At 43.8% G+C, this 23,757-nt stretch overlaps 1 protein-coding gene across 4 annotated transcripts in view; it reads right to left on the bottom strand.

Annotated features, from left to right (window-relative positions):
* TMPRSS13 (transmembrane serine protease 13) overlaps nt 1–23,757 on the bottom strand; it is a 46,850-nt gene that overhangs the window by 10,056 nt on the left and 13,037 nt on the right. Inside the window, exons 2-8 of one of the 4 annotated variants that reach the window (XM_027835683.1) lie at nt 15,707–15,947; nt 14,445–14,549; nt 11,208–11,330; nt 9,676–9,805; nt 6,524–6,619; nt 4,651–4,694; nt 1,949–2,111 (exon numbers count right to left, since the gene is read on the bottom strand). In XM_027835683.1, the coding sequence (XP_027691484.1) occupies nt 1,949–2,111; nt 4,651–4,694; nt 6,524–6,619; nt 9,676–9,805; nt 11,208–11,330; nt 14,445–14,549; nt 15,707–15,947 (902 nt within the window). The remainder of the gene's footprint in view (nt 1–1,948; nt 2,112–4,650; nt 4,695–6,523; nt 6,620–9,675; nt 9,806–11,207; nt 11,331–14,444; nt 14,550–15,706; nt 15,948–23,757) is intronic. The other 3 variants (XM_027835684.1, XM_027835685.1, XM_027835686.1) reach the window with 3 other exon arrangements.

Below are 23,757 nucleotides of genomic sequence, written 5' to 3'. Positions count from 1 at the left end.
GAGGGAGGGAGGGAGGGAGAGAGAGAGAGAGAGAGAGAGAGAGAGAGAGAGAGCGGTGTTGTCAGCAGCCATCCACCTGCCTGGCTAATGAGCAGTATAGGCTTGAAGCAGACAACATCAGCTTGTGCCTATGGCAGCCTGATTAGACACTCAGTGGCGAATGGGGATGGCCTCTGGGAGGCGCCTTCTAGGAACAGAGTTTTCAGGGGTCCAGTTACTCTGAGCTCCTGTCCTTTACTATACACCCCCTCCGCACTTGCAGAGTACCTGCTGTTGCCGCAGCACCTCTTGCCCTCCCCTCCCCCACCAAAAAATAAAATAAAATAAAAAACCAGACGCTGGGACAGCTGTCAGTCCCTGCCACCCCCTTTCCTCGTATCACCTGTGCAGGGTTGCAAGTAGGGAATTTTCCCTATGAGCTCTGATTCAGTGGTTGCTGCCACAAACAAGCCTCCTTTAGTGCCGTTGCACAAATGCAATCTCCAACTTCTTGGTATGTTGAAGATACTTCTGCCCCTCCCATCTTCCCCTCCTGTAGGGGAAGTGCCTCCAACAGGCACTAAATCAATGGTTAAAGACTGACTGAAGAGTCTGCCCTATATGGTGAATGTTCTAATAAACCTTGTCTTTGGCTGAAAAAAAAAAAAAAAAAGGACTGACTGAGTGGCTTCATGGAGGCTTGCAACACTGAGCTTCATCCTTCTCTGGTGCCATCCCCAGGGAGATCTGGGAGGGACAGTCTTGAACTCACTCACTCACCAGAAAGCGTCAGGGCTTGTCAAGCTTCACAAGAGCAATGTTATAATCACCCTGCCCATCAGAATAGTTGGAAGAGATCAGGAGTAGTTTAGGGGAAAGAATGTTGAATTTGGAATCACAGAACCTGAATTCAAATCTCAACTTTCATACTTGTTACTTTCAGAATCTCAAGCAATCATTTAACCTCTGCCTCAGTCTTCTAATCTGCAAAATGAGTGCATTGGACTAGAGCTCTAAGATACCTTCTAGCTCCAGACCTGAGGTTCCCAGACTTATGTGGCCTACCACCCCCTTTAAAAAAATACTCAGTGTCCCCCTGGAAATCTACTTTCTTTAACCCTTTAACAGTTTTTTTTTTAATTTGCATCACTTCAAAAAAAATATAAAATATATTTTTTGAAATGACACATCTTAAATTTAACAATTTCTTATAAATTTGTGGGTTTTTCCTACACTGAAATTTTGATGATGCAGTGTTTCATCATGTAACCATGTAGTATCATACATAACAAGTCATTACATGCACATATTCCTGCCGATGCATCCCGGACTTCCCGACAATGAGCGATAAGCTTGCTTGCCAATACTTTCTTGTTAAGAACTATTGGCAGACTTGACCGTTGATCAGTTATAACTTGCATTTTATATGTTTATTTGGAAAATAATGTAATCACTATGACTTTAACTCTGTTACACAACAGATGAAACACGTAGAAATTGTTTTTCAAAATTTTCATCTCTTCTCTTCTCTCCTTATGCTTCTACCGCTCCCTGATTTTTATGCAATGCTCCCCAATTGCACCGGAGGCTACTACTGCCCCCCTGAATTGTTCCAGCACCCCCCCAGGAGGTGGTATCACCCACTTTGGGAATCTGTGCTTCTAGACCTACAATCCTATGAGTCATGTAATTTCATTCTCATTCTATAAATTAGATGAGGCTCCTGAGAGAGCAGAAGCAGCATCTTCTAACTTTGCAGAAGCCATCCAACCTAATTCCTGACTGTGAGCATGACTTTATCTGAGATGGCCCAGATGCATGGGGGTGAGAGGGAGGGAAGGAAGATTCTTCATTTGGGACTGTGCCCTAGCCCTTACCAACCATCCCACTGCAGTTTGGAAGCCCTCTGTTTCCTCCCCTGCCCAGTCCAACGCACTCTGCCCCCACCCCACCCCAGATCATCACTTACACAAAGAAGCAATGGGCAGCTGTGAGCACCCACTGGGCATCGATGAGGGTGCCCCCACAGATGTGGGTTGTGCCGAACTGGAGACTAACTTGCCAGGGCCACTTGCTCTCGGGGGCCAGGGCCCCACCCACAATCCGCCCAGTCATGACCCTCATACCACAGCCTGTGAGAGAAAGAACAATGGGAGAGACCTAGAAACTCTGATTCTTCCCCATTACCCTCATTCCTCAACCTGGGAGCCATACTGCTCCCCCTTGAGCCCAGGAAGGGCTGAAAAATCCTCACCCCTGCAAAACACACCACCCACACTTGCTGCATCATGTCCCAAACATGACCTAGCTTAATCATTTCCTAATCCCACATTGCAAAACTTCAGGGACCTGCCCTGGGTACCAGTCACTTTGAGGGTTATCTAATATTTGGAGATTCAAATGAGATGACATATGTAAAGCATTTTGCAAACCTCAAAGTGCTATATAAATGATTGTTGCTATTTTTATTATTCTCTCTGCCCTCAGAAGGCTATGGCACTTCCTCCCCTTTTCAATCTAATTTTAATATCACTCTTGAGCAAGATATAATTAGAGGAATAAATCTGTTTTTAAAAATAATCATGTGATATACTTCAAAGCCCAGATTAAATAAACTTTGAATTTTATTTTTTATTATCCACTCCATAGCTCCTTTCCTTTAGGATAAATAACTGAGGGATAAGTAGGACTCCTTATCCTTAGCATGTCCAAACAATCCATTTCATCAGTGAGTTTCTTTGACGGTAGGTAATATGCAGCGGTGCAGTGGATAGAGTGCCAGGCCTGGAGTCAGGATGACTCATCTTCATGAGTTCAAATCTGGCCTCAGACACTTACTAGCTGTATGACCCTGGGCAAGTCACTCAACCCTACTTGCCTCAGTTTCCTCATCTGCAAAATAAGCTGGAGAAGGAAATGGCAAACCACTCCAGTATCTTTGCCAAGAAAACCCCAAATGGGGTCATGAAGAGTCAGGTATGACTTAAAATGACTGGATAACAACAACAACAACAACATATTAGGGTGTGCTGGTAAATGTTTAACAAGGAAAAAATATTTTTAAAGTAATCAACATGAACACTTTCTGAAGTCTTGACAATCAACAGAATAATAACTCAAGCCCTGATTTGTAGCCATTGCCTATTGTTAGAGCTGGCTCAAGCACATGCCTGCTAACAGGGGAGCAGGGGAACCTCCAATCACAGACTGGGCAGACTTCCTCCACAGGTCAGGGGCCCAGAAGCCAAGGAAGTTTACACTTTTATACTGGGAGTAGAGGGAGCAAACTGTAGGCTAAGTGAGCCTCTGGGTGCTCTGCCCAGTGCCCTGGGTGCCTACGGCCTGACCCTGCACTAAGGGACTGGACAACATCTAGATCCAGGCTAGGATGCTTACTCCTGTTCCTTTGAACAGTATTGTCAGACTCAAATAGAAAAGGGGCCACTAATCTGTGCACAAGGATCCCTGAAGGCCACATACTGCCTTAGTATTAAAATGTCACATTATCTGTATTTTATTGCATTTTTATTTATTTTATTATATATTTCCCAATTACATTTTTATCTGGGCTGGGCTGCATTTGAGAGAAAGCTACATTTTTGACACTTCTGCCTTATGATACAATAGATTCAAATTTCCCTTCTGGGCCCAAGTATATTAAGCTTGGCACTGACTACAGTCAGTGGAATGTGAAGCCATCATATCATAGTGTGACATTGAGAGATTCTAGCCCTGAATCAAAAACCTGTTGATCTCCTCTACCTTGGCATGCATGCAATCTGTAATGTTATTAGTAAAAATAACAATGGCTAACATTTAGAAAGTGCTTTAATGTTTTCAGACTGCTTTATAAATGTGATTTCATTTGATCAGCACAACAACCCTATTATTATTCCCACTAGATGCTTTTATTATCCCCACTTTACAGATGAGGAAACGAAGGCAAACTGAGGTAAAGTGACTTGTCCAAGGTCACACAGGAAATGGGCATCAGAAGTAGGATTTAAACTCAGGGCATCTGACTTTTCAGTGCTTTTTCTCCTACATCAGAGCAATGTTATAGTGGAGGTAAATTGTTTAAATGATAATTGTAATAATGACTCAAGTTTCTATAGCACCTCACAGCTTACAAAACACTTTCCTCACAATAAGCCTATGAAGTAGGTAGTGCACATGTTATTATTCCCATTTCATAGATGAGAAAACTAAAGCTCAGAGAGACAGCATAGAATAAAGGATAGGGCACCGGTTTTGGAGTCAGGAAGAAGAGAGTTTAAATTCTGCCTCAGACACTTATTGGCTGTGTGACCCTGAACAAGTCATTTAACCTCTGTTTGCCTCAGTTTCCTCATCTTGTAAAACGAAGGGACTGGACTTAATGGCTTCTAAGGTTCTTTCTGATTCTAATTCTATGACCCTATAGATGGCTCACGCATAGTTACATAACTCCTACATATCAGAACTGCAGCTTGAACGCATGTCTTCTGATTCTTTTTGCTACTGCCCTGATATTCCATAATAAAGCCCTGTCTCTCACGTTGCCTCTGCCTCAGAGCCAGTGAAGCCTGGCTACCCACTCCCCTTGAGGTCCTTGCTGCTGCTTTTAGCCCAAGCCCGGCTCCCAGCGGGCGCCAGGTCTACCCTGAGCCAACGAGAAGGGAATCTTCTTACGGGTGCACTGAAGAGAGACGAACTGATGAGAAGGGCAGTCAGACCTAGAGAAGGAGATACACAAAGAGGTGGGAAGCGAGAAGGACAAACCGACCTCCCCCAGGAGCCTTTCTTGATTCACCACCAGTCAATCATGTGGATTGCTACTGATGCAGCCATCCTGTCAGAATTCACTTCACATAAAAATCTGCTGAAGCTGTACTTGGCAGACAAAGCTGACCCACTGCCAGTAAAGCTGGCTGTTAATAGCTGTTCTTAGTCATCTACCCTTTCTCACCCAGTTGCTTTTGTGGTTGAAGACCTGTGTTTGCCAGGATAGATGGATTCCACAGTTTTTGTGTGAATCTGATTTGTGGAATCTGTGAGGATGGTGTAGTTGAAGGGGTACTGAGGTAGGACTCAGAAAACCTGGATTAGAATCTGCCACCTCCTGGCTGTGTGACTTTAGGCAAATTGCTCTGCCTTTCTGTACCTCAGTTTCCCTATCTCTAAAATGAGGGGATTGGACTAGTTGGTATCTCAGTTCCCTTTGAGTTCTGAATCCTACCACTTCATGAATCATGCTTATCTTCTAATGGCTGAGTGCCCTATTCACAGACTGCTGTTAGTATTCCTCAGTCTAGCTCCACATAGGAGCTCAGGAAATGCTGTCCATTGACTAATAGCAAGGTCCTGGTGGTTTCTGGACCAAGGTGTATCAGACAAACCCACAGGTAGAAACTGTATCCAAGGCATAGTTGGGAACTCACCACACAAGCCCTGCCAGTTCTTAGAATTCCCTCCATTCTTCTGTCCCACTGGTATATTCACCCTCCCCATTCTTCTATTCAAAATCCACTTCCTCTTAGCAGATTTTATAGTGTAAACAATGTGATGTTCACCTTGGCATCAGCCTTATTAAATGTTATATTGTGCTCGTGAAGTCAGATCAGCCACTCTGTCCTAAATGCCAGCTTCCCAGAAGCCCAGAAGGTAGGAACTATGGCCATTTGCCATGTCCAACCTAAGTAGATGTTGCATATGTGCTTGTAGACTGTAAAGGAAGGGGAGGACTGAATTTCCTGTGACCTCCGTAGATGTCACAGAGTCATAGACTGACAGACTCTCAGAGTCAGAAGGGACCTCTCAGGTCACAGAACTGTGGGTTCCTACAGTTAGAGCTAGAAGGAGGCTTAGAGGCCATTTATAGGCAAAGAACTTGCTCCCCAGAACAGTTCCGAGACTATTCCCAACTATCCTTGAACAGTAATCCCTTTGATGACCTTCTCAATGGATCATTATCATCAGATCATCCCCTTTTTTTTTAAATAGCTCTAATTGTTAGGAAGTTTTTCCTACCATCAAGTTTAAATTTGCTCCTTTGCAATTGCTCTTCCTCCTAGACCTGCCCTCTAGGGATAAAAATAACCAATACAATCCCTTTTCTAGATAAAACCTTTCCTATACTAGAAGATAATGATCATGTTTCTTCTCCATCCCCCTACTCCCCAACTAGCTGGGGACCCAACTGGAACTGGCCAGTGGAGCAACACAGCTTCCTTCTTTCCTTCTTTCTTTCTTCCTTCCTTTCTTCCTTTCCTTCTCTCTCCTCTCTCTCTCTCTCTCTCCGTCTCTCTCTCTGTCTCTCTGTCTCTGTTCTCTCTCTCTCGGTCACTATGTTACACTGTTGACTTATATGTCCATGGCTATAACCCAGGAGTCTCAAGTTCCACACCTAATCCAAGTTGGATTAACATAGACACTGGCATAGACATAGACACTAACATAGACACTGGTCCTCGACCTCTGGCCCACCTGATAGGTGAGAAAGAATGGAGTATGGAGGGACAGGTGACCTCTACACAAATTGGTAGTGCTCCTCCTTGACCCTTACCTGTTGATGCTTTCCTGGATGGTGTTGTTGTACTCAGACACAGAGTAACTACTGGTGAACCCTTGGTGAACAACTTCACCTGTGTAGTGAGCACTGCTAAGACAAAGGAGAAAAGAATGAGGCCCCTTGAGCCACTTGTCCCTCCCTCAGGACTCTGAATTGTGACACAGGCCTGAAGTCAAATGCTAAGCATTCCAAATCATAACACCTTAACATGAATGGAACCCTTCCTTATCCCCTGCCCAAAGCATTTTTGTCTGTTGTCTTATTTCATCCTTACAACATCACTGAAAGGTAGATAAAGCAGAAATTATTCTTCCTATTTCACAGATTAGAAACTGAGACAGAGAGAAGATAAGGAACCACTCCCTCTACTCCCTACCGAGAAAAGTTTAAGTTTCAATACTGGCTTCTGGGAAAATGCCTTTCTGACTCCTGGAGGAGGTCTGCCCAGCCTTCGACGTGAGGAACATCACCCACATTCTCTACCATCAAAGAAACTCACTCATTAAATGAATTGCTTGAACGTGCTTTGTCTGGATAAGGAGTCTTGGACCCACAAAGGTGAGGATCAGAGGACTGGTCAAAAGTTCCAGGCCTGGTCTTTTAAGGTAGCTTATCTCCAAGGAATGCAGAGTCCTCCTAATTAAGGCTTTCTGTGAGAAATGCCTTTGGAACTGCTAACTTTTTTGTATCATATATTTCTTTGGCAATCTGGTGAAACCTATGGACTGTCTTTTTCAGAATAATGTTTTAAACTTTTTAAAAATATAGTTACCAATTTTTTTAAAAAGTTCTGATGAGGACCTCAGATTAAGAACCCCTGACTTACATGAATGTTCTGCCACTTGGTTGTGCCTGGTTTCAAGAAGACCTGAGTTCAAATCTAGACTCACACATTTGCTAGGTGCATAACACTGGACAAATCACCTAACCTGTTTGTCTTAGTTTCCTTAACTGCAAAATGAAGATAATAATAATACTTACCTCAAAGGGGTGTTATGAGGATCAAATGAAATAATTTGTGAAAGCATTCAGCACTGGCCCTATATAAACGCTCAGTCCCTTCTCTTTTCTCATCTTCCAAGATCCCTTTCAAGACATAGGCACCTGTGCCCATAAACACATTCAGACACATTCAAGCATTTACATGCTTGACCAGTCCCGTGCAGAGTCCTACACTGGTGATACCAAAAACTCAAAAACACAAAGGGCAGAAGGAGAGCAGATATTTGGGTTACAAATCATGTCATACCTATGAATCCCAGGCATTGTCTATACGTACTTCAACCTAGTAAAGCAATTACTTTGCTCTTCCTTATAGAGGTTCCAGCACCCTTGGTTGTCTCTCCCCACATCTCATTTCCCTTCTAAGACAACAAGATTATAGGATTTGGATCTGGAATAAGCCTTTCACTTAATCCAACCCTATAATTTTGCAGGTAAGGAAACTGAGGCCCAGAGATGTGAAATAATTTGTCCAAGACCTTATTTAAGGTCTTGCATGAGACTCATTTAATCACTGAATATCAGATGTGAAAGGGATATGAGAATTCATCTGGTCTACCTCACTGGCCAATGTAGGAATCTTCTCTATGACATCTCCAACAAGTGGTGATTGAGGCTTGACTCCAATCACCTCTAATGACAAGGTGTTCACCATCTTTCAAGGTGGCCAGTTAGATTCTCAGACAGTTCCATGGTTAGGAAGTTCTTCCTTAGGCCAGGAAGAAGGTCAGATAAGCAGCATGGCTTTGAAAGTTATAAGTTGACCTTATTACATGCTTTAAAAAAAAAAAAGCAAGTTACAGGTATTAGAGACCTGCAAATTCACGTACAGCCCTCTTCCTCTTCTACCACAAATACTCGTTCTGTTTGGTGTTTGTTAAGATCAGAATAAAATTTAAAATTAATTCTTAAAAATGTTCTTCCATAGACTTATATGAACTGATGCAGAGTGAAGTGAGCGAACCAGGAGAACATTGTACACAGTAACAGCAACATTGTAACAATAATCAACTGTGAAAGGCTTAGATGCTGTGATCAAGACAATGATCCAATTCCAAAAGACCCTTAATGAAAAATGCGATCCATTTCCAGAGAGAGAACTGATTAACTCTGAGTATAGATTGAAGCATACTTATTTTACTCTACTTTTCTTGTGTGGTTTTTTTGTATGTGTATGTGTTTTCTTTTTCAATTTGGCTAATATGTTTTGCATGACTTTACATATATAATCAACATTATGTTACTTGCCTTCTCAAGGGGTGGGGAAGGGATGGAGAGGAGGGAGAGAATTTGAAACTTGAAATTTTAAAAAATGAATGTTAAAAAATTTTACTTGTAATTGGGAAATATTTAACAAAATAAATAAAAATATATTTGCAGTAAAAAAAGAAGTTCTTTTTCATATGAAACTGAAATCTGCCTTTCTGTAGCTTCTGTCCATTTGCCCGAGGGCCCTCTTGGGACCCAGGAAATCATTTCAGGATGGGTCCTTTCATCCGTGTGCTAGAACTGGTTCAAAAAAGTTTTGTAAAACTGATTGTTTTCAGTGTGAAAATTTAATACCTCAGAAATGAGCAAAAACTACAAGTCAAGGATTGGTTTATTGTTTTGTTGATTTCCAGACTTCAGAAAGTAATAAAGAAAATGTTAATACTGTTGATGAAACTTTAAAATGTCATGCATTGTTTTTCCCCCTAGAGAATTAATTGTTAAGTATTTACCAGCACACCCTTGAGTCCTTTGGATCCCAGCCATCCTATTAAATAGCACAGCAGCCTCTTCAGAGAATGCTGTAGGCCAAGACTCTGGCTTTCAGAAGTCTTCTCAGGGGGGCAGGGAGGTGGCGGTGCAGTGGATAGAGCACCAACCGAGTCAAGAGGACCTGAGTTCAAATCCAGCCTCAGACACGTAACACTTACTAGGTGTGTGACCCTGGGCAAGTCACTTAACCCCGATTGCCTCACCCAAAAAAAAAACAACAACCAAAAAAAAAAACAAAAACAGAAGTCTTCTCAAGCTAGTATTAACTCTATTAGGGTTAGAAAGCTTTGGAGGTTGAAGGGGAGGTGTTGGAGGGAAGGTACTGGGATGGAAAGGCAAGAGGGCACAAGCAAAGGTGCAGGACGGAAGAAAGGACATAGTACCTCTGAAAACCGAGTTGTTGGCAGATCTTTTCAGAGTAGGAGTTGTTCCAGCCATCACTGCAGACAGGCAACCACTGGCGATGGACTCCAGAATAAAGTCTAAGCAGAGACTTGTCCCAGTCAAACCTCACTGGAAAGAAAGGAGAAAGACCCTAAGGCTTGGGATCTATGGGCTTACAAGCCATCATCACAGAACAGAGACTGGAAGGAAGGAAAAGCCAGACACACTGAGGGCCTGAACTGTTGTTTGGAGAGGTAATAAGGTTCCAGGACAAAATCTTTATAACAGGAGCCATGCTAGGAAGCTCTATATTAGCTGAGGTCCAGGCATCCTGAGACAGTATATGAAAGTGAGAATATCCCTCAGTTGCTATGTTGGTCAGTTTTCCTGAAATGCTTTTTTTTCTTTCTCCTTTTTTAATTTTTGTGACAGGGGATGACTTTCTGGGGAAAGGAGATTGAGTCAGTTAGTCAACAAGCATTTATTAAACTTCTACTATGTGCCAGGAACTGTGCTAAGTGCTGGGGATACAAAGAAAGGCAAAAAACAAGCACAAAACAAAACAAAAAAAAAATCAAGCCCAGTCCCTCCTCCTAACAGGTTCACAATCTAATAGGGGAAACACCATGAAAACAACTACATATATACCATCTGTAAAATGGGCTGGAGAAGGAAATGACAAACCACTCCAGTATCTTTGCCAAATGGGTCACAGAGACTTGCAACATGACTAAAACAAGTTAACAGTGACAATAACAACAACAAGGAAAAGTGGGTGGGGTTAGTCTCAGGAGGAAGATTAAGGAGGACTGGGAAAGGATAGAGGAGAGATATATTAGGAAATGAAGGTGATGTAACAAAATCAACAAAATTATTATTATAAAAAAGTTTTTTTGTTGTTGTTGTTCTTTAAAAAAGAAAGAGATTTGCTGGTTCTTAGTTTCCTTAACTGAGAAATGAGGGGGTTGGACTAGATGGTCGCTAATGTCCTTTCCAGCTCTAAATTGATGTCCTTCGCTCCTAATCTCCTAGGCCACAGGATGTTGGCCAGACTATGTACCTGGGAGAGCCACAGCCACTCACTACAAGTGGGATGGAAAAACCGTTAAGGAATCCTGCTCTGGGAAGAGGTGTGAGGTCCACAGAAGGGAGAGCAGGGACCTCCACCTGGGCCAAGTTCATAAACATCAAAGGACATAGCATCCTAAATTTGGAACTGGAAGGTACTTTAGAGACCAATGAATTCAACCCTCCACAGAGAGAAAACTGAGGTACACTTTGTCAATCTGTCTCTCCCCCGCATATACACATAGGCACACGTGTGGGTAGAATATAAACACATGTGCATGCATAGATATTCACAGATGTGATTGTCCAGCCCCCTGAAGGAGGATGGGGTGGGCATAGGTCCAAGTTCATTGTTTGTCTCACATTCATCCTTGCACTTGCAGACTCCCATGTGTACCAGGCTCAGGCGGGATCATTCACACTTACAGTCAGAGAGCTGCCCACCCACCCTGACTCCACTTACCACAGCCCAGCTCATCACTTTTAAACTTGCAGTCCACAACTCCGTCACAGGGCACGGCGTTCCTGTGGCAGCTCTCCACGGGCTCCTTGTACTTGATCTCTGTGTGGCCCTTCCAGAAATAAACTGGAAAAGGAACAGATGTGTCTTTCACTGTCAGGACTGAGGACCCACGAGGCTCAGCAGTCAAAGAACCAGTCAAAGAACCAGAGACATGGAGCTGGGTTCCCTCTGGGACTCTGGGGTTCTCCTTCACCATTGTCAAAGAATGGATAGTCTGGAATGCTCCCCAAAGGGCTGTGGCATGGAAAGCAACCTCAAGGAAACCAAGGCAAGTCATTTCCCTCACTCTGGAACTCAGTTTGAAATGAAAGACTTGAACTGGTAGATTTCTAATGTCCCTTTAAACTACAAAGGCTCAAAGAGGCAGGGTGGCAAAGTGGAGTGAGAGCAATAAACTTAGACCTGGAAAGATCTAAGTTCAGATTCTGCCTCTGACATACTAATTGTATGGGCAACATACTTAAACCCTCTGAACCTAGGTTTCCTCATCTGTAAAATCAAGATGTTGATATCTATACTACACACCTCATAGAGTGGTTGTGAGGTCTCAATAAAGTAGTGTATTTATGATAATAGATAAGGTAAAAGTGAACTGAAAACTCTAAATGTTAATTTTTGTTATAAGTGACTATAAGTCCAGACTCATTGGAGGAGAAGCCCTCTATGCTGTAGATGCCATATGTCCCAGACACATCTTTTAGTTCATCAGGATCCATCAGTTGGAAAATCCTCTTGGGATACTTCTGACACACTAACACATACTAACTCTGTCCCCCTACCTGTCTCCCACCATCCCCCAGAACCTCAAAAGTTACAGGCTTCTTTTCTTCTATCCATTCAATGAAGGGGTCCCTCAAAATTTTATCCTGAGCCATTTATATTCATTCCCTCTTTAATTGTATTGCCTTATCTCTAAAGTCTCTTTTAATTCTAATGATTGATGACTACAAGTGGTAGACAATGTGGCATAGACAATAGAAAGCCGGCCTAGAAGTCGGGAGAACCTACTTTCAAGTGTCAACCCTAAAAGGTACCATTCTATATGACTCCAGATAAGCCATTTAATCTTTCAGTGTTGTAGGAAACTCTCTTAGACTCTATGTTCCAAAGAAGCACTGACTTGCATTGGTGAAGAGAATTTCCTTACCTGTGACTTCATCAACAAAAGCACAGATACACTTATCCATTAATCTTTTGGTGAAGGAAAGCTCACCTATGACCACAATTGTAATTATCACCTCTTTGTGATGCATGGGATCATTTTAATGACTTAGAAATCAAAAGCAGTGAGACAAATGCCACAAGCCACATACCACAATCCATCCCATTACTTCTTTGGTCATACCTTGTCTATAACTATATCCAGCCCTGAAGTTTCATCCAAGTTCTAGGCCCTGTTACATCAACTGACTCCAGGGCATTTCCGCATCCTCATCATCACTCACATTTCTGTAGCGCTTTTAAGGTTTACACCTTCCTCACCACAGCCCTGTCACGTAGGGATAGCAAATATTATTATCTCAGTTCTACGAATGAGGAAACTGAGATTCTGGAAAGTTGAATGACCGAAACTCATAGGTATGGAGCTTCGATTCTAACTCAGTCTTTCCTGACTACAAGTTTACATCTTTCTACTACACAATGCTATCCAGTACCTCCTCCTACCCAATGTCCATAATTGCAGTCATAACCCCACCCTCCAAACCAATTCGCTCTCCTAAATTCCCTATTGCTGATATAGGTGCTGCCATTCTCCCAGTACTACATCTGAAAGCTTGGCATAAACTTTGACTTTTCCTTTTTTTCATACCTTCTAGCAAATCTGTTGCCAAGACCTGTCAATTCATCCTTTGCAAATCTCTTGAATTAGTCCTTTCCTCTCTGTTACCAATACCATCCTTCTAATCTAGACCTTCACCTCTTGGATAACTGTTAGAATCTGTTGATCAGTCTTCCTGACTCTAGGCCCTCTATTCTCTACCTGCCCCGCACCCAAACCAAACCATGCTGAATACCATCTAAATGCCATTCTTTAAATGTCATTCCCTTTCTTAAGAACCTACAACCTCCTCACAGCATATCAGATAGATCCCAGACTAGACATACTGAGACTCAACTACGTATCCGTGATCTGGCCCCATTTTACCTACACTAGACCTCTCTCTCTTACCGTTCCACATTTCGTTCCCTTTGTTCCATCAGGAAGCGCTGACTCCTCACTGACCACTGAACTTATTCCTATGCTTATTTTTACTTCCTTCACCATCGATGGAATTGTACATTCCACCCAGAAGGCCCCACTTGGAATACCCTTTCTCTTTCTTGTCACCTATTCAAAGTATTGTCTTTCTAGGTCTACCTCAAGTCTTCCTTCTTCCTTGATGTTTTCTCCTATAAATTCCTTACCCAAAAGTCTGGTCTCAGATATTTCCTAACTGTGTGACCCTGGATAGCTATCTTAACCCCTTTGAGCCTCAGTTTCCTCATTTGTAAGATAATAATAATAACAATAGGATAATGATAGAATTTATGTAGCACTTTAATGTTTGTAAAACACTTTACATATATTACTTCCTTTGATCCCCACAATCCTGTGAGGAAGGTGCTATTGTTAGCCCCATTTTATAGATGAGGAAATTGAGAGAGTTAGAGGGCAAGTGACATGCATAGGGTTACACAGCTAATAAGTGTCTGAGGCAGTATTTGAACTCAATTCTTCCTGACTGCAAGTCCAGTATTGCACTGTTCCACCTTGCTGCCTTCTGATGAGGATGAGAGACTAATAGTACCTATCTCACAGGTTGTTGTGAGGATCAAACAAGATAATGTATGTAAGTTGCTCTGCAAACCATTAAGCACTGCACACATGCTAGCTATTATTATTATTATTATTGTTCTTAGGGTAAGAGTTGAGTGGGTGGTTCCCTGGTCACTGCCTGTGAAGGAATCACAGTATCTCTGAGTTGGAAGAAATCTCAAGCCATCTAGGCCAACCTATCGTGATCCAGAATCCCCTTTACACCACTCCAGACATGTGGACATCTAGCCTTTGTCTGAAGGCCTCTAATGAAGGGGAACCCACTACCCTCCAAGATAATTCATTCCACTTTGGGATAGCTCTAATGAGGACATGCTTGACCTTGCCTGCCCAGCCCACCCATCAGCAGCAGGACTCACACAACAGGATGAGTGCGACGACCAGGGCAATGAGCAGCAGGACACAGCCAAGGAAGGTAAGTCTTTTCTGGCTCCCCTGCCAGCTGATCTTGGGCATGGACACACCTAGGAGTGGGGTGGCAGCAGAGGAAGGTAAGGTTCTCGGGAGGGATACAGGCACCATGGAAGAGGGAGAAGGAAACAAGGCTGGCCCACGTGGGCCCTGTTAGGGCTTTGACTCTTCAGCAGAAAAATCCCTCAATTAATTGAATGATTGACTGGAGCTTTCCCAAATGACAACCATTTAATACAAAGTCCCTGGATGCTCATTCTTAGTGTTGGGAGACCAACTGAGTCTGGGACCGGTAGGCAACGTGTCTAGGGTATTAGGGCACAGTTGGGATGGGCTAGTGGAGCAAGCATGAATAAGACTTGAATACTGTCAGAACCAATCCTAAGTAATCCATTCAGAATGACTAATTTTCCTGTAGATCAGTAGTTCTTAACCTTATTGGTGTAATGAACTCCTTCGGCCAACAGTTGAAACCTATGGATCCTTTTAATGTATTTAAACAGTTGAGGGAAATGCCAAATTTCATTTAGTGGTTATCAGAAATAAAGATGTAATTTCTTTCTCATCCAAACTCACAGACCCTCTGAAATCTATCCACAGACTCCTCTCTCCACCCCCTACAAAGAATCCCTTGCTGTAGAGGAGTTACCTAACCCCATGGACTGGGCAAGCCATGTTTCTCTCTTATGTCAATCTCCTCCAAGAGAGGAAAGCTTTTTATCTTAGTCTTTTTTCACAGGTGGATCTTGCTCACCATCACTTCAACCCACAGCTAGCAGTATATGATACCAGGTGGACCCCTAGCTAGTTGAATGAGATGACCCAATGGAAAGAGCTATGGTCTTTAATTCATTTCCTGGTTGTAATGGATTACCCCATGCCCAAGAAATCAGAATGTCAGACAGAACAATAGCAGCTAAAGTTCTTATCTGTCTCTGGGATCCTGCATTCCCCACCCCCTGCACTGCCATAGTGACAATGGTCTCCTATTTAATTACTTCTTCAATATCTCAATAAACACTCAATGATCAATTGAGAGACCTTCATTGCCAGCTCTTCTCATTCTCCTAACACATACAAACACACCCAAATTCAAGAAACAGAATCAATAGCAGGATATCCCCCCTCTTATGTGGGTTCAATATGTCTACTGTTTCCCTACGGCCCTCAGTCCAAATTTTGTTCCCCTCAACCCAATATCCCGTCTTACTTCTGCTTTCTGGGGCTGCCCGTACAGCTGAAGATGACCTTGTGGGGGTCGATCTGACAGCAGATCTCACTGGGGATGATCTAACCACTCTGACTGGCGATGCTGTGGCAGGGGATAACCTCGCTGGGGATGATGCGATGGATGGTGACCTGGTGGGTGATGACCTTAGGGGGGATGATGCGATGGATGGTGGATGGTGGATGGTCGACCTCGTGGATGATGACCGGGAAGGCAAGGCATTCTGAAAGGAGAGGAGATGGGTAGGGCATTTTGTGCAATTCCCCTGAGCTTTCAAATGTGTATAACTCCCAAATATTCCCAAACCAGGAGACAGAAGCTACATAAAGAGAGTCTGTAGTTTCTACCAAGTTTCTTCATAAACAAGAGTCTGAGATAGGCATGTCTTCCAGCAAAAGCTGGAATTGCCTCAGAATCACCATAGCTCCCCCCCATACTATCATCTTTAGGAATCTGCTAAGGGTAATATGGGCTCCCGAGGGCAATGGGGCATTTCCCTCAGGTCTGTGGAGTAGTCTGCCTTTTGGGGCCTTTTCTGTGCAGAGGAATTAAGGCACCCTAGACCAGGCTACCAGATACTAGACATAGCCTAGTGTCTTGGCATTAGGGAAATAGTCCCTGTCCACTGAGCAGAGGTTATCCCATTATAATTTAAAGAAAGCCTGCAGGCCATGATAGATAGATAGATAAATAGATAGATAGACAAACAGACAGATGTTGTTGTTCATTCTTTGTTTTTGAAGATGACTAATGACATCATTCATGGGTAAAGTCTTGACTTGCATGTGAATTGGATTTAAGTGAGGCAGAGTTGTGCAAAGTCATTAGCCTCACTCTCCCTTTCAGCGTCATTGAAGTCCAGTGGCAAGACAAAAGTCAAGACAACTGGCAATGGCCCAAGATATAGTGATGACCTCGGCATCTTCGATGTCTGACCAAGCTCTAAGTGCTCCACAGGGCCTGCTTCAGCCACCTTCATGGCCATTGGAACAAATTGTTCTTATTGACCCATTCCACAAGGGAAGTCTTCACATGCTTGGAGTAAACATCCCCCTAACTCACCAATGGGTTTGAGGCCTATTAGTGACCCTAAACCTGGTTTAGCCTGTCTGCCAAGACGGTTTACCAAGGTGTGGCTACTGTACATGCTACAGCTTCTTGGAGCCACATGTGAAAGTTGGGTGAATTGGGTGGACACCGAAGGTGGATGAGCAGTCCTGGAAAGGGCTCAGCAAGCCCTCGCACCTGAGATGCTAGTTCTCTCTGAACATCCCATACACCTCAGATAGATTACACACATACATACATTACACACATACATCCATCTATGCATAGCTTCCACTTCCCAGGATTGTTGTGAGGATCAAACAAGATGATATTTGTAAAATGCTTAGCACAGTGCCTGAAACAGAGTAAGTACTTAATAAATGCTTGTTTCCTTCCTCCCTCCCTTTCTCTGATCCTTCCTCCCTTTGTCCTTCCTTCTCTCCTCCCTCCCTTCCCTCAACTCTTCCTTCCCCCCTCTTCTTCCTTCTCTTTTTTCCTCCATTCCTCCCTCCCTTCTTCCCTCCATCCCTCTCTCCCTTCCTCCCTTCCTTCCTTCCTCCTTCCCTCCTTTCCTTTCTTCTCTCTCTCTCCCTCCCTTCCTCCTTTTCTTCCTTTCTTCTATTTAGTAAGTAATTTCCTCACAATCCTAAGCACTGAGGACACAAACATAAGCAAATGAGGCAATCTCTGGCCTAAAGCTCACTTTCTAAAGCGGGAAGATGATGCAAAAAGAAAGAGGTGGTAAGGGGAGGTGAGGCAGGTTGTGGGAGGAGAGGAGCAGGACTGTGGCTATTAAAGAGCTGGAGGATACAGGGAGGGAGTAAAACAAGAAGTGAAATGAGCATGACTGGGGCCCCTCCTGAAGTGATGGCCAGGTCAGGGCTGGGGACTCACCAATCCTGAGAGCAGCTTCAGGACATAGACAGTGGGCTATGTGCCTATCACAGCTACCAGCAGGCACCAGCACTAAGACCAGCTCTGCCCTGAGGTAAATAGGAGACCCAGGGCCTGGGTGAGGGTGGGGCTTCTAAATCTGAGGTACCATAAGTGAAAAAACCGACTGGACCTTGGGTCCTGCAATTGCCCTCAGCTAGTGTTTTAGAAGATACTTGTCCCCCTCTTAACCCACTGCTGAACACTTGGCATATAGAGTATCCAATTTCCCCATCTAAGTTCTGGCTGCCACCCTGGAGCAATGCCAGAGCCGGTGGTGCTGATACATTCCGAGCTGCCTGGTAGTTTTCCAGCCTCCAGGCGTGCTGCTCTCTGGTGATTCTCTCTGTCTGTGCCTGGCACCTGCTGCAGCTGGAGAGTGTCTCCTCTTCCTCCCTGTAGGGAGAGGAACAAGAGACCCAGCAGGCCAGTCTGTGTGTCCCTGCGTCCCTTGTACGATTTCTGATCCAAACTGCTTGGGCTGACAGACCAGTGAGGCAGCACTGGGAGGAGCAGGCTTACAGGAGCCCAAAATTTAGAGCTGGAAGGGACCCCAGAAAGTCATCTAGCCCAACTCCACATTTTACAGCATAAGAGGATTTGAAGCCCAGGGAGGTTACAAGAGAGGCGGCCAAGGTCACACAGGTAGGGAGTAGCAGGGCCAGGATGCAAATCTGGGAGTGCTGACTCCAAGTCATGGCATCCTTCCACTGTACCAAGCCGGTGGTTTGGGGAGTATGAAGAAAGCTGGCTATGAGATCTAATCTTCTGTGCTATGTGAGTTTGAAAACAAAGAAGTCACCTCTCTAGGTTTCCATTCATTTTAAAGGCATAGTAGAACATCCCTTATAATTATTTAACTTTATTACTAGGACTAATAATTAATAAAATGGTCTATCTAGTTATTAAGGTCCTTGGCTCAATCTAACACTAGCATCCCTTTGGGGTAGGAATCCAAGTAGTGTTATCATTATTGTTGTTGCTATCTTATCATTGAGATAATAAGATGACAGAGTGGATAAGACTATGACCCATCCTGGCTGTGTGACCCAAGCAAGTCCTTAACCTGATGGTGTTCCCAGGTAACACTCCTAGACTAAATTTTGCAATGGTAGTTTTCTTATTGTAAGTGCCCTATATGAGTGGAACCAGACAACCAATCCAAAAACAAATCTTCTTATTCACATCTATGAAGGTAAATGAGGTAGTCATTTCTTCATAGTGGAGTTCTGAGGAAGGAAGGGCCTCTTTGGGATAACATCCCAGGCCCAGGAGTGGGGAACTCTGGGCTCCTATGCCATATTCCACTGGCTGAAGAAGGGATTAGGCAGCTCAGCAACTTGGCAAGCATGCTGCTGGAGTTAATTATTGAATGTTTGCTAGTGGTGTTGATTTCCCAAACGATTTTCTCAAATGAGATATTTGTAAAGCACTTAGCACCATGCCTGGCACATAGTAGACACTTAAATAAATGCTTGTTCCATTCCATTGTTTTAGTCTCATGAGTGTGTGGCTTAAAGTGTTCAGAGATATATTTGTCTAGCTGCTGCTGCTGATTACTGACCCATCGAGAACAGGATGGTTTGCTTAGTAGGGATTTCTTCACCTGAGCTAAAAACAGTTGGGGGAGTGGGGAGAGATGAAGGGTGGTGCAGTATGAAGGTCAGTCTGGGACCCACAATCCAGCTGTAGAAATCTCTCCTTGATTTGCCTTCATTCTTAACGTTCATGGGGATATGATGAACAGGCCACATGGGAGAAGGACCTCTCTCTCAAATTCTCTGAAGTCCCACCTTCCCCATCGGGGGAATGGGTCGTGGAGGAGCTGCAATGTGTGAGGCAGGTGCAAACCAGCCTCTGGACCACATCGAAGAAGGAGCAAACTCTCCTGGATGTTGGCGCTTAGGACATAACCTTGGTTGTCCCATCCTGGTTCGGGTTCTGCTCTCAAAAACTAGAGACTGGATTTGCAGAAACCTTCATAGTGAAGCCCTCTGAAGATTTACACAGGGGAAGGATGTGTGCCTCCCCCCATACATTTTCACCCTCCTATTATCACAGTCACATAAACCATTAGCCTTGGAATAGTGACTAAGCCTTGAAATACTTTTGCCAGAGTTCCTGAAGCCTCTGCCCAGTGGCCTAACACCACACGCTTGCCCAGCCTGCTCTGGCCCCTTTCCTCTCTGTGTTCAACATGTGAGCCTTCCCCTGGTCTTGGGGAGAAACGGAAACGTACAGAATCTTCTCTGAACTGTCCCCCAAAATATAAGCCAGGCATCTGGTATAGCTCTGGTGGTGCAGAGTAACAGTATCCCTGATCCTTTGGGCTGGGGATTCTCAGGTGGACTCCCCTTCAGTTCCTCCTGTCACCCTGGGTCTCCTTTCATCCAAGAATTCCAGCCTGGAGAAACTACAGGAAGGGAGTGAGAAGGGCCTCAAAAGAACTTCATCATCTTTCCCTCCAGGGTCATTTTCCTCTAGCAAATAAGCAGGTTTAAAATATCTCTCCACCCACTGCCTAGGCCTCAGCAGGAAGTGGAGGTGATAGGCCCAGAGGTAAGGGAGGTATGTAAGGGGTGGAGTTACCAAGACAGTCCCATTTTCCCTAATAGGGAAGATGGTAGGAAACACCATGCTGAAGGTGGGCCCAGAATAGCTATAGCCCTGGCCTTAGCTAGCCAGAGGAAGGACAGAGTTCTCCTCAGAACTGGGAGGTTAAAAAATAAATAAATAAACTGCTGGTTTCCTGTTGCTCATTGTGAAATGTTCACAGGCCTGGAGGGTGGAGGCAATACGCCAGGAATGAGGTCCTGTCCTGGGAATGGAGAAGGGCAGGGAGGGGAAGAGAGGAAGAGAATAAGTACCAGAGAGAAGAGGACACCTTAGAATTCAAGACAAGGGTTCTATTCTACCCCAGCTCTGAAATTCCCAAGACCCAGCTTTGGGCAAAGATAGCCATGCTCAGGCACTCCCAGCCACGGAAGAGCAGGCAGCCTGGTTTGCAAAGCTGTTGGGAGATGGGGGTGGGGGGGAGCTCCATTGGAAGAAAGCACAGACATTAGCCACCTCCCTTTGCAGAATCCCTCTTTGGTAAAGGACTCAAACAAAGCTCCCCCATATTACCAAGAGCTGAGTGGGAGAGATCTATATCTCTCTCACAGGGATGTAGTGGTAAGGAGAATAGAATCACAGAGGAAGGAGGCAGATGGGGTGTACTGGAGTGGCTTTGGATTCAGAACGCCTGGGTTCAAATCCCTGCTCTGCCCTGACCAGCTGTATGACCCTGGGCAAGTCTCAACCTCCCTGGGTCTCAGTTTCTTCACAAGTAAAATGAGTGGATTGAACCAGGCGGTCTCCCAGGGCCCTTCCAGTTCTAACATTCTATGAAATCCTCAATTAAAAAGGGTGATATAAAGGTTTTCCACTACAAACATGGCTTTGGGGGTGGAACTACACCCAAACTGTTCCAGAAAGTACATAGAGTGATCTAGTTTGTAGGACCCACCGAAGAAGTCTAACATTTTGCGCTCAGGGGACGCCTGATAATGAATGTTTGTTTAATGAGATTCCACAGCCTTCCTCTTCGCTTCTCCTACTTGGCACTCCTCCCCATAAAGAAGCCCTTCTTGAGCTCTGAACTAGAGCGGCGTTAACCAAACCGGGGTCTCTTCCTCCTTCCTCAATAAAGATGGGGAATTCAATTCCACAAACTTTTATTTTTACAGTATGCAGAGGATTACCCTAGGAGCAAGAGGTATAAAGAGAGAAAAGAAAAAATGAAACAAGCAAACAAACGTAGCTCCTGTCCTCCAGGAGTCGGCATTCCCCTGGAATCTAGACGGGGCTGGTGAGATTCCAGTATCTTGGCCAGAGTCCTAACTTCTTCCCCACCCCTGCCCCCAGGGCCAGCTCATACTGATCCATCTCTGGAGACCCTAGGTGTTTTCATTCACTCAAAACAATTTATTAAGTACCTATTTTGTGCTAGGTAGGGGCAGAGTGAGGGGTGGGGTGGGGGGGCTAGGGTCAGAAAGACTTATCTTTGTGAGTTCAAATCTGGCCTGAGACATTTATTTACTAGCTGTGTGATCCTGGGCAAGTCACTTAACCCTGTTTGCCTCAGTTTCCTCATCTGTAAAATTAACTGGAGAAGAAAATGGCAAACCATTCTAGTGTCTTTGCCAAGAAAACCCCAAATGGGGTCATGAAGAATTGGACATGACTAAAATGAGTGAACAGCAACAAAATTGTGCTAGGTACTTTGTTAGATTCTAGGAATACAAAGATAAAAACCAAAACAGTTCCTGCCCTCAAGAAGCTTACATTCTAAAATAGGGATTATTAATTTTCCCTGTATATAGACACCTTTGACAATCTGGTGAAATCTATTGACACCTCCTCAGAATAATGTTTTTAAATGGATAAAATTAAAACATATAGGATTACAATTATATTAAAATAGTTATCAAAAAAAACTTTAAGTATATGGACCCCCTCAGGTTAAGAACCCTTGTTCTATAAGATGAACCGACATGTACACAAATGAGGTTCTAAGTGCCAGATGATGAAACTTCCTGGTCTTGGAGAGTTGCATAGGACCCAGAGAGGCTGACTTACCTAGGAACAATCAACTAGTACATGTCAGAAGTGGGACTTGAACCCAGGTCTTCCCAACACTGAGGCTAACTTTTCAACCACTACACCACACTGCCTCTGTATATGTGTATACAAAATATGTACAAAGTAAATATAAAAAGAATCAGGAAGACCCAGATTAAAATCCTGCCCCTAACAAATATGATGTTGAGCAAATCATTAAACCCCTAGTGCGACCCAGGCAACTCTTAGACTTTGAGTTGCAGAGAAGGTGCCAATCTGCATTGGTAGAGGAAGTTTCCATACTGGGAATCCCTCCATTTATGATATCATGAGTTCAGACTCATCCTCCCCATCCCCCATCCCTCAAAGAAAACCCAAAGGAATTTGAAGAAAGGAGAGTGCTAACAGAGGCCTCACACAGAATGGGCCCCTTGAGTTGGTTCTTGAAGGAAGTGAGGCGTCCTAAGAGGTGGAGGTGGGGAGGGGGAGCCTTCCAAGGAAGAGATGACTGCCTGAAGAAAGGCATAGAGATGGAATGCTGTGTGTAGGGAACAAGTCAGACAATTTGCCTGGGAAGTAGACTTGAGGGTGAGGTCTAGATGAGGGAAGATCCTTCTAATGGGTCCTAAGTAGAACCCAGTGGGACTATTAAAATAACTCTTTCCAGAGAAAAACAGCAACGGCCAAGAGAATACCACCTGGAGACCCAGGCTGATGACAATCATAGAATCATAGCTGGAAGACACCTTAGAGATCATCCTGAGTGTTGTTTTAAATTTTATTTATTTTATTTATTTATTTATTTATTTATTTTGTATGTAATATATTATAATATGTAATATGATATATAAATAATATGTTTATTTATTTTACAGAGAAGGAAACTGAGGCACAAAGTCTTCAAGTGCCTTGCCCAGGATCACACAGTCACAAAATAGCACCTAGATTTCTGACTACAAATCCATGGCTCTTTCCACTACACTACATCCACCCTTTCATAGCATTTCACAATTTACAAGATTATTTTTTTTACAACAACCTTGTGAGGCAAGTCGTGTCAAAGTATTATCATTCCCTTTTGTGGAGGAGGTAACTTGAGACTCAGAGCAGTCAAGCGACTTGCCTAAGGTTACAGGGTGACCTTAGTTCTAGTGTTAGAACTAGTATTTAAGCCCCATATCTCCTGTCTTCAAGTCCAGGGTTCTATCCTCCACACTCAGAAAGAGCTTTGTCAATCTGAGAGTGTTCTATAAATATGAGCTACTGTGAGTCATTCATTCACTTAACAACAACAACACCAAAAAAAAAAAAAAAAAAGGACTGGCAGCAGGGAGGCTGTTGAAATAGTCCAAGCAGATAGCAATGGAGGCCTGTAGTAGGGCAATAGAATTAGGAGTCAAAAAGAAAGCCTGTAGATCTTTTTTTTTTTCAGACTTCAAGAGAGTAAAGAA

Source organism: Vombatus ursinus, unplaced genomic scaffold, assembly GCF_900497805.2.
Source record: "Vombatus ursinus unplaced genomic scaffold, bare-nosed wombat genome assembly UNPS02014816.1, whole genome shotgun sequence".
Classification (NCBI taxonomy): domain Eukaryota; kingdom Metazoa; phylum Chordata; class Mammalia; order Diprotodontia; family Vombatidae; genus Vombatus; species Vombatus ursinus.
This window is presented reverse-complemented; position numbering and strand designations above follow the sequence as displayed.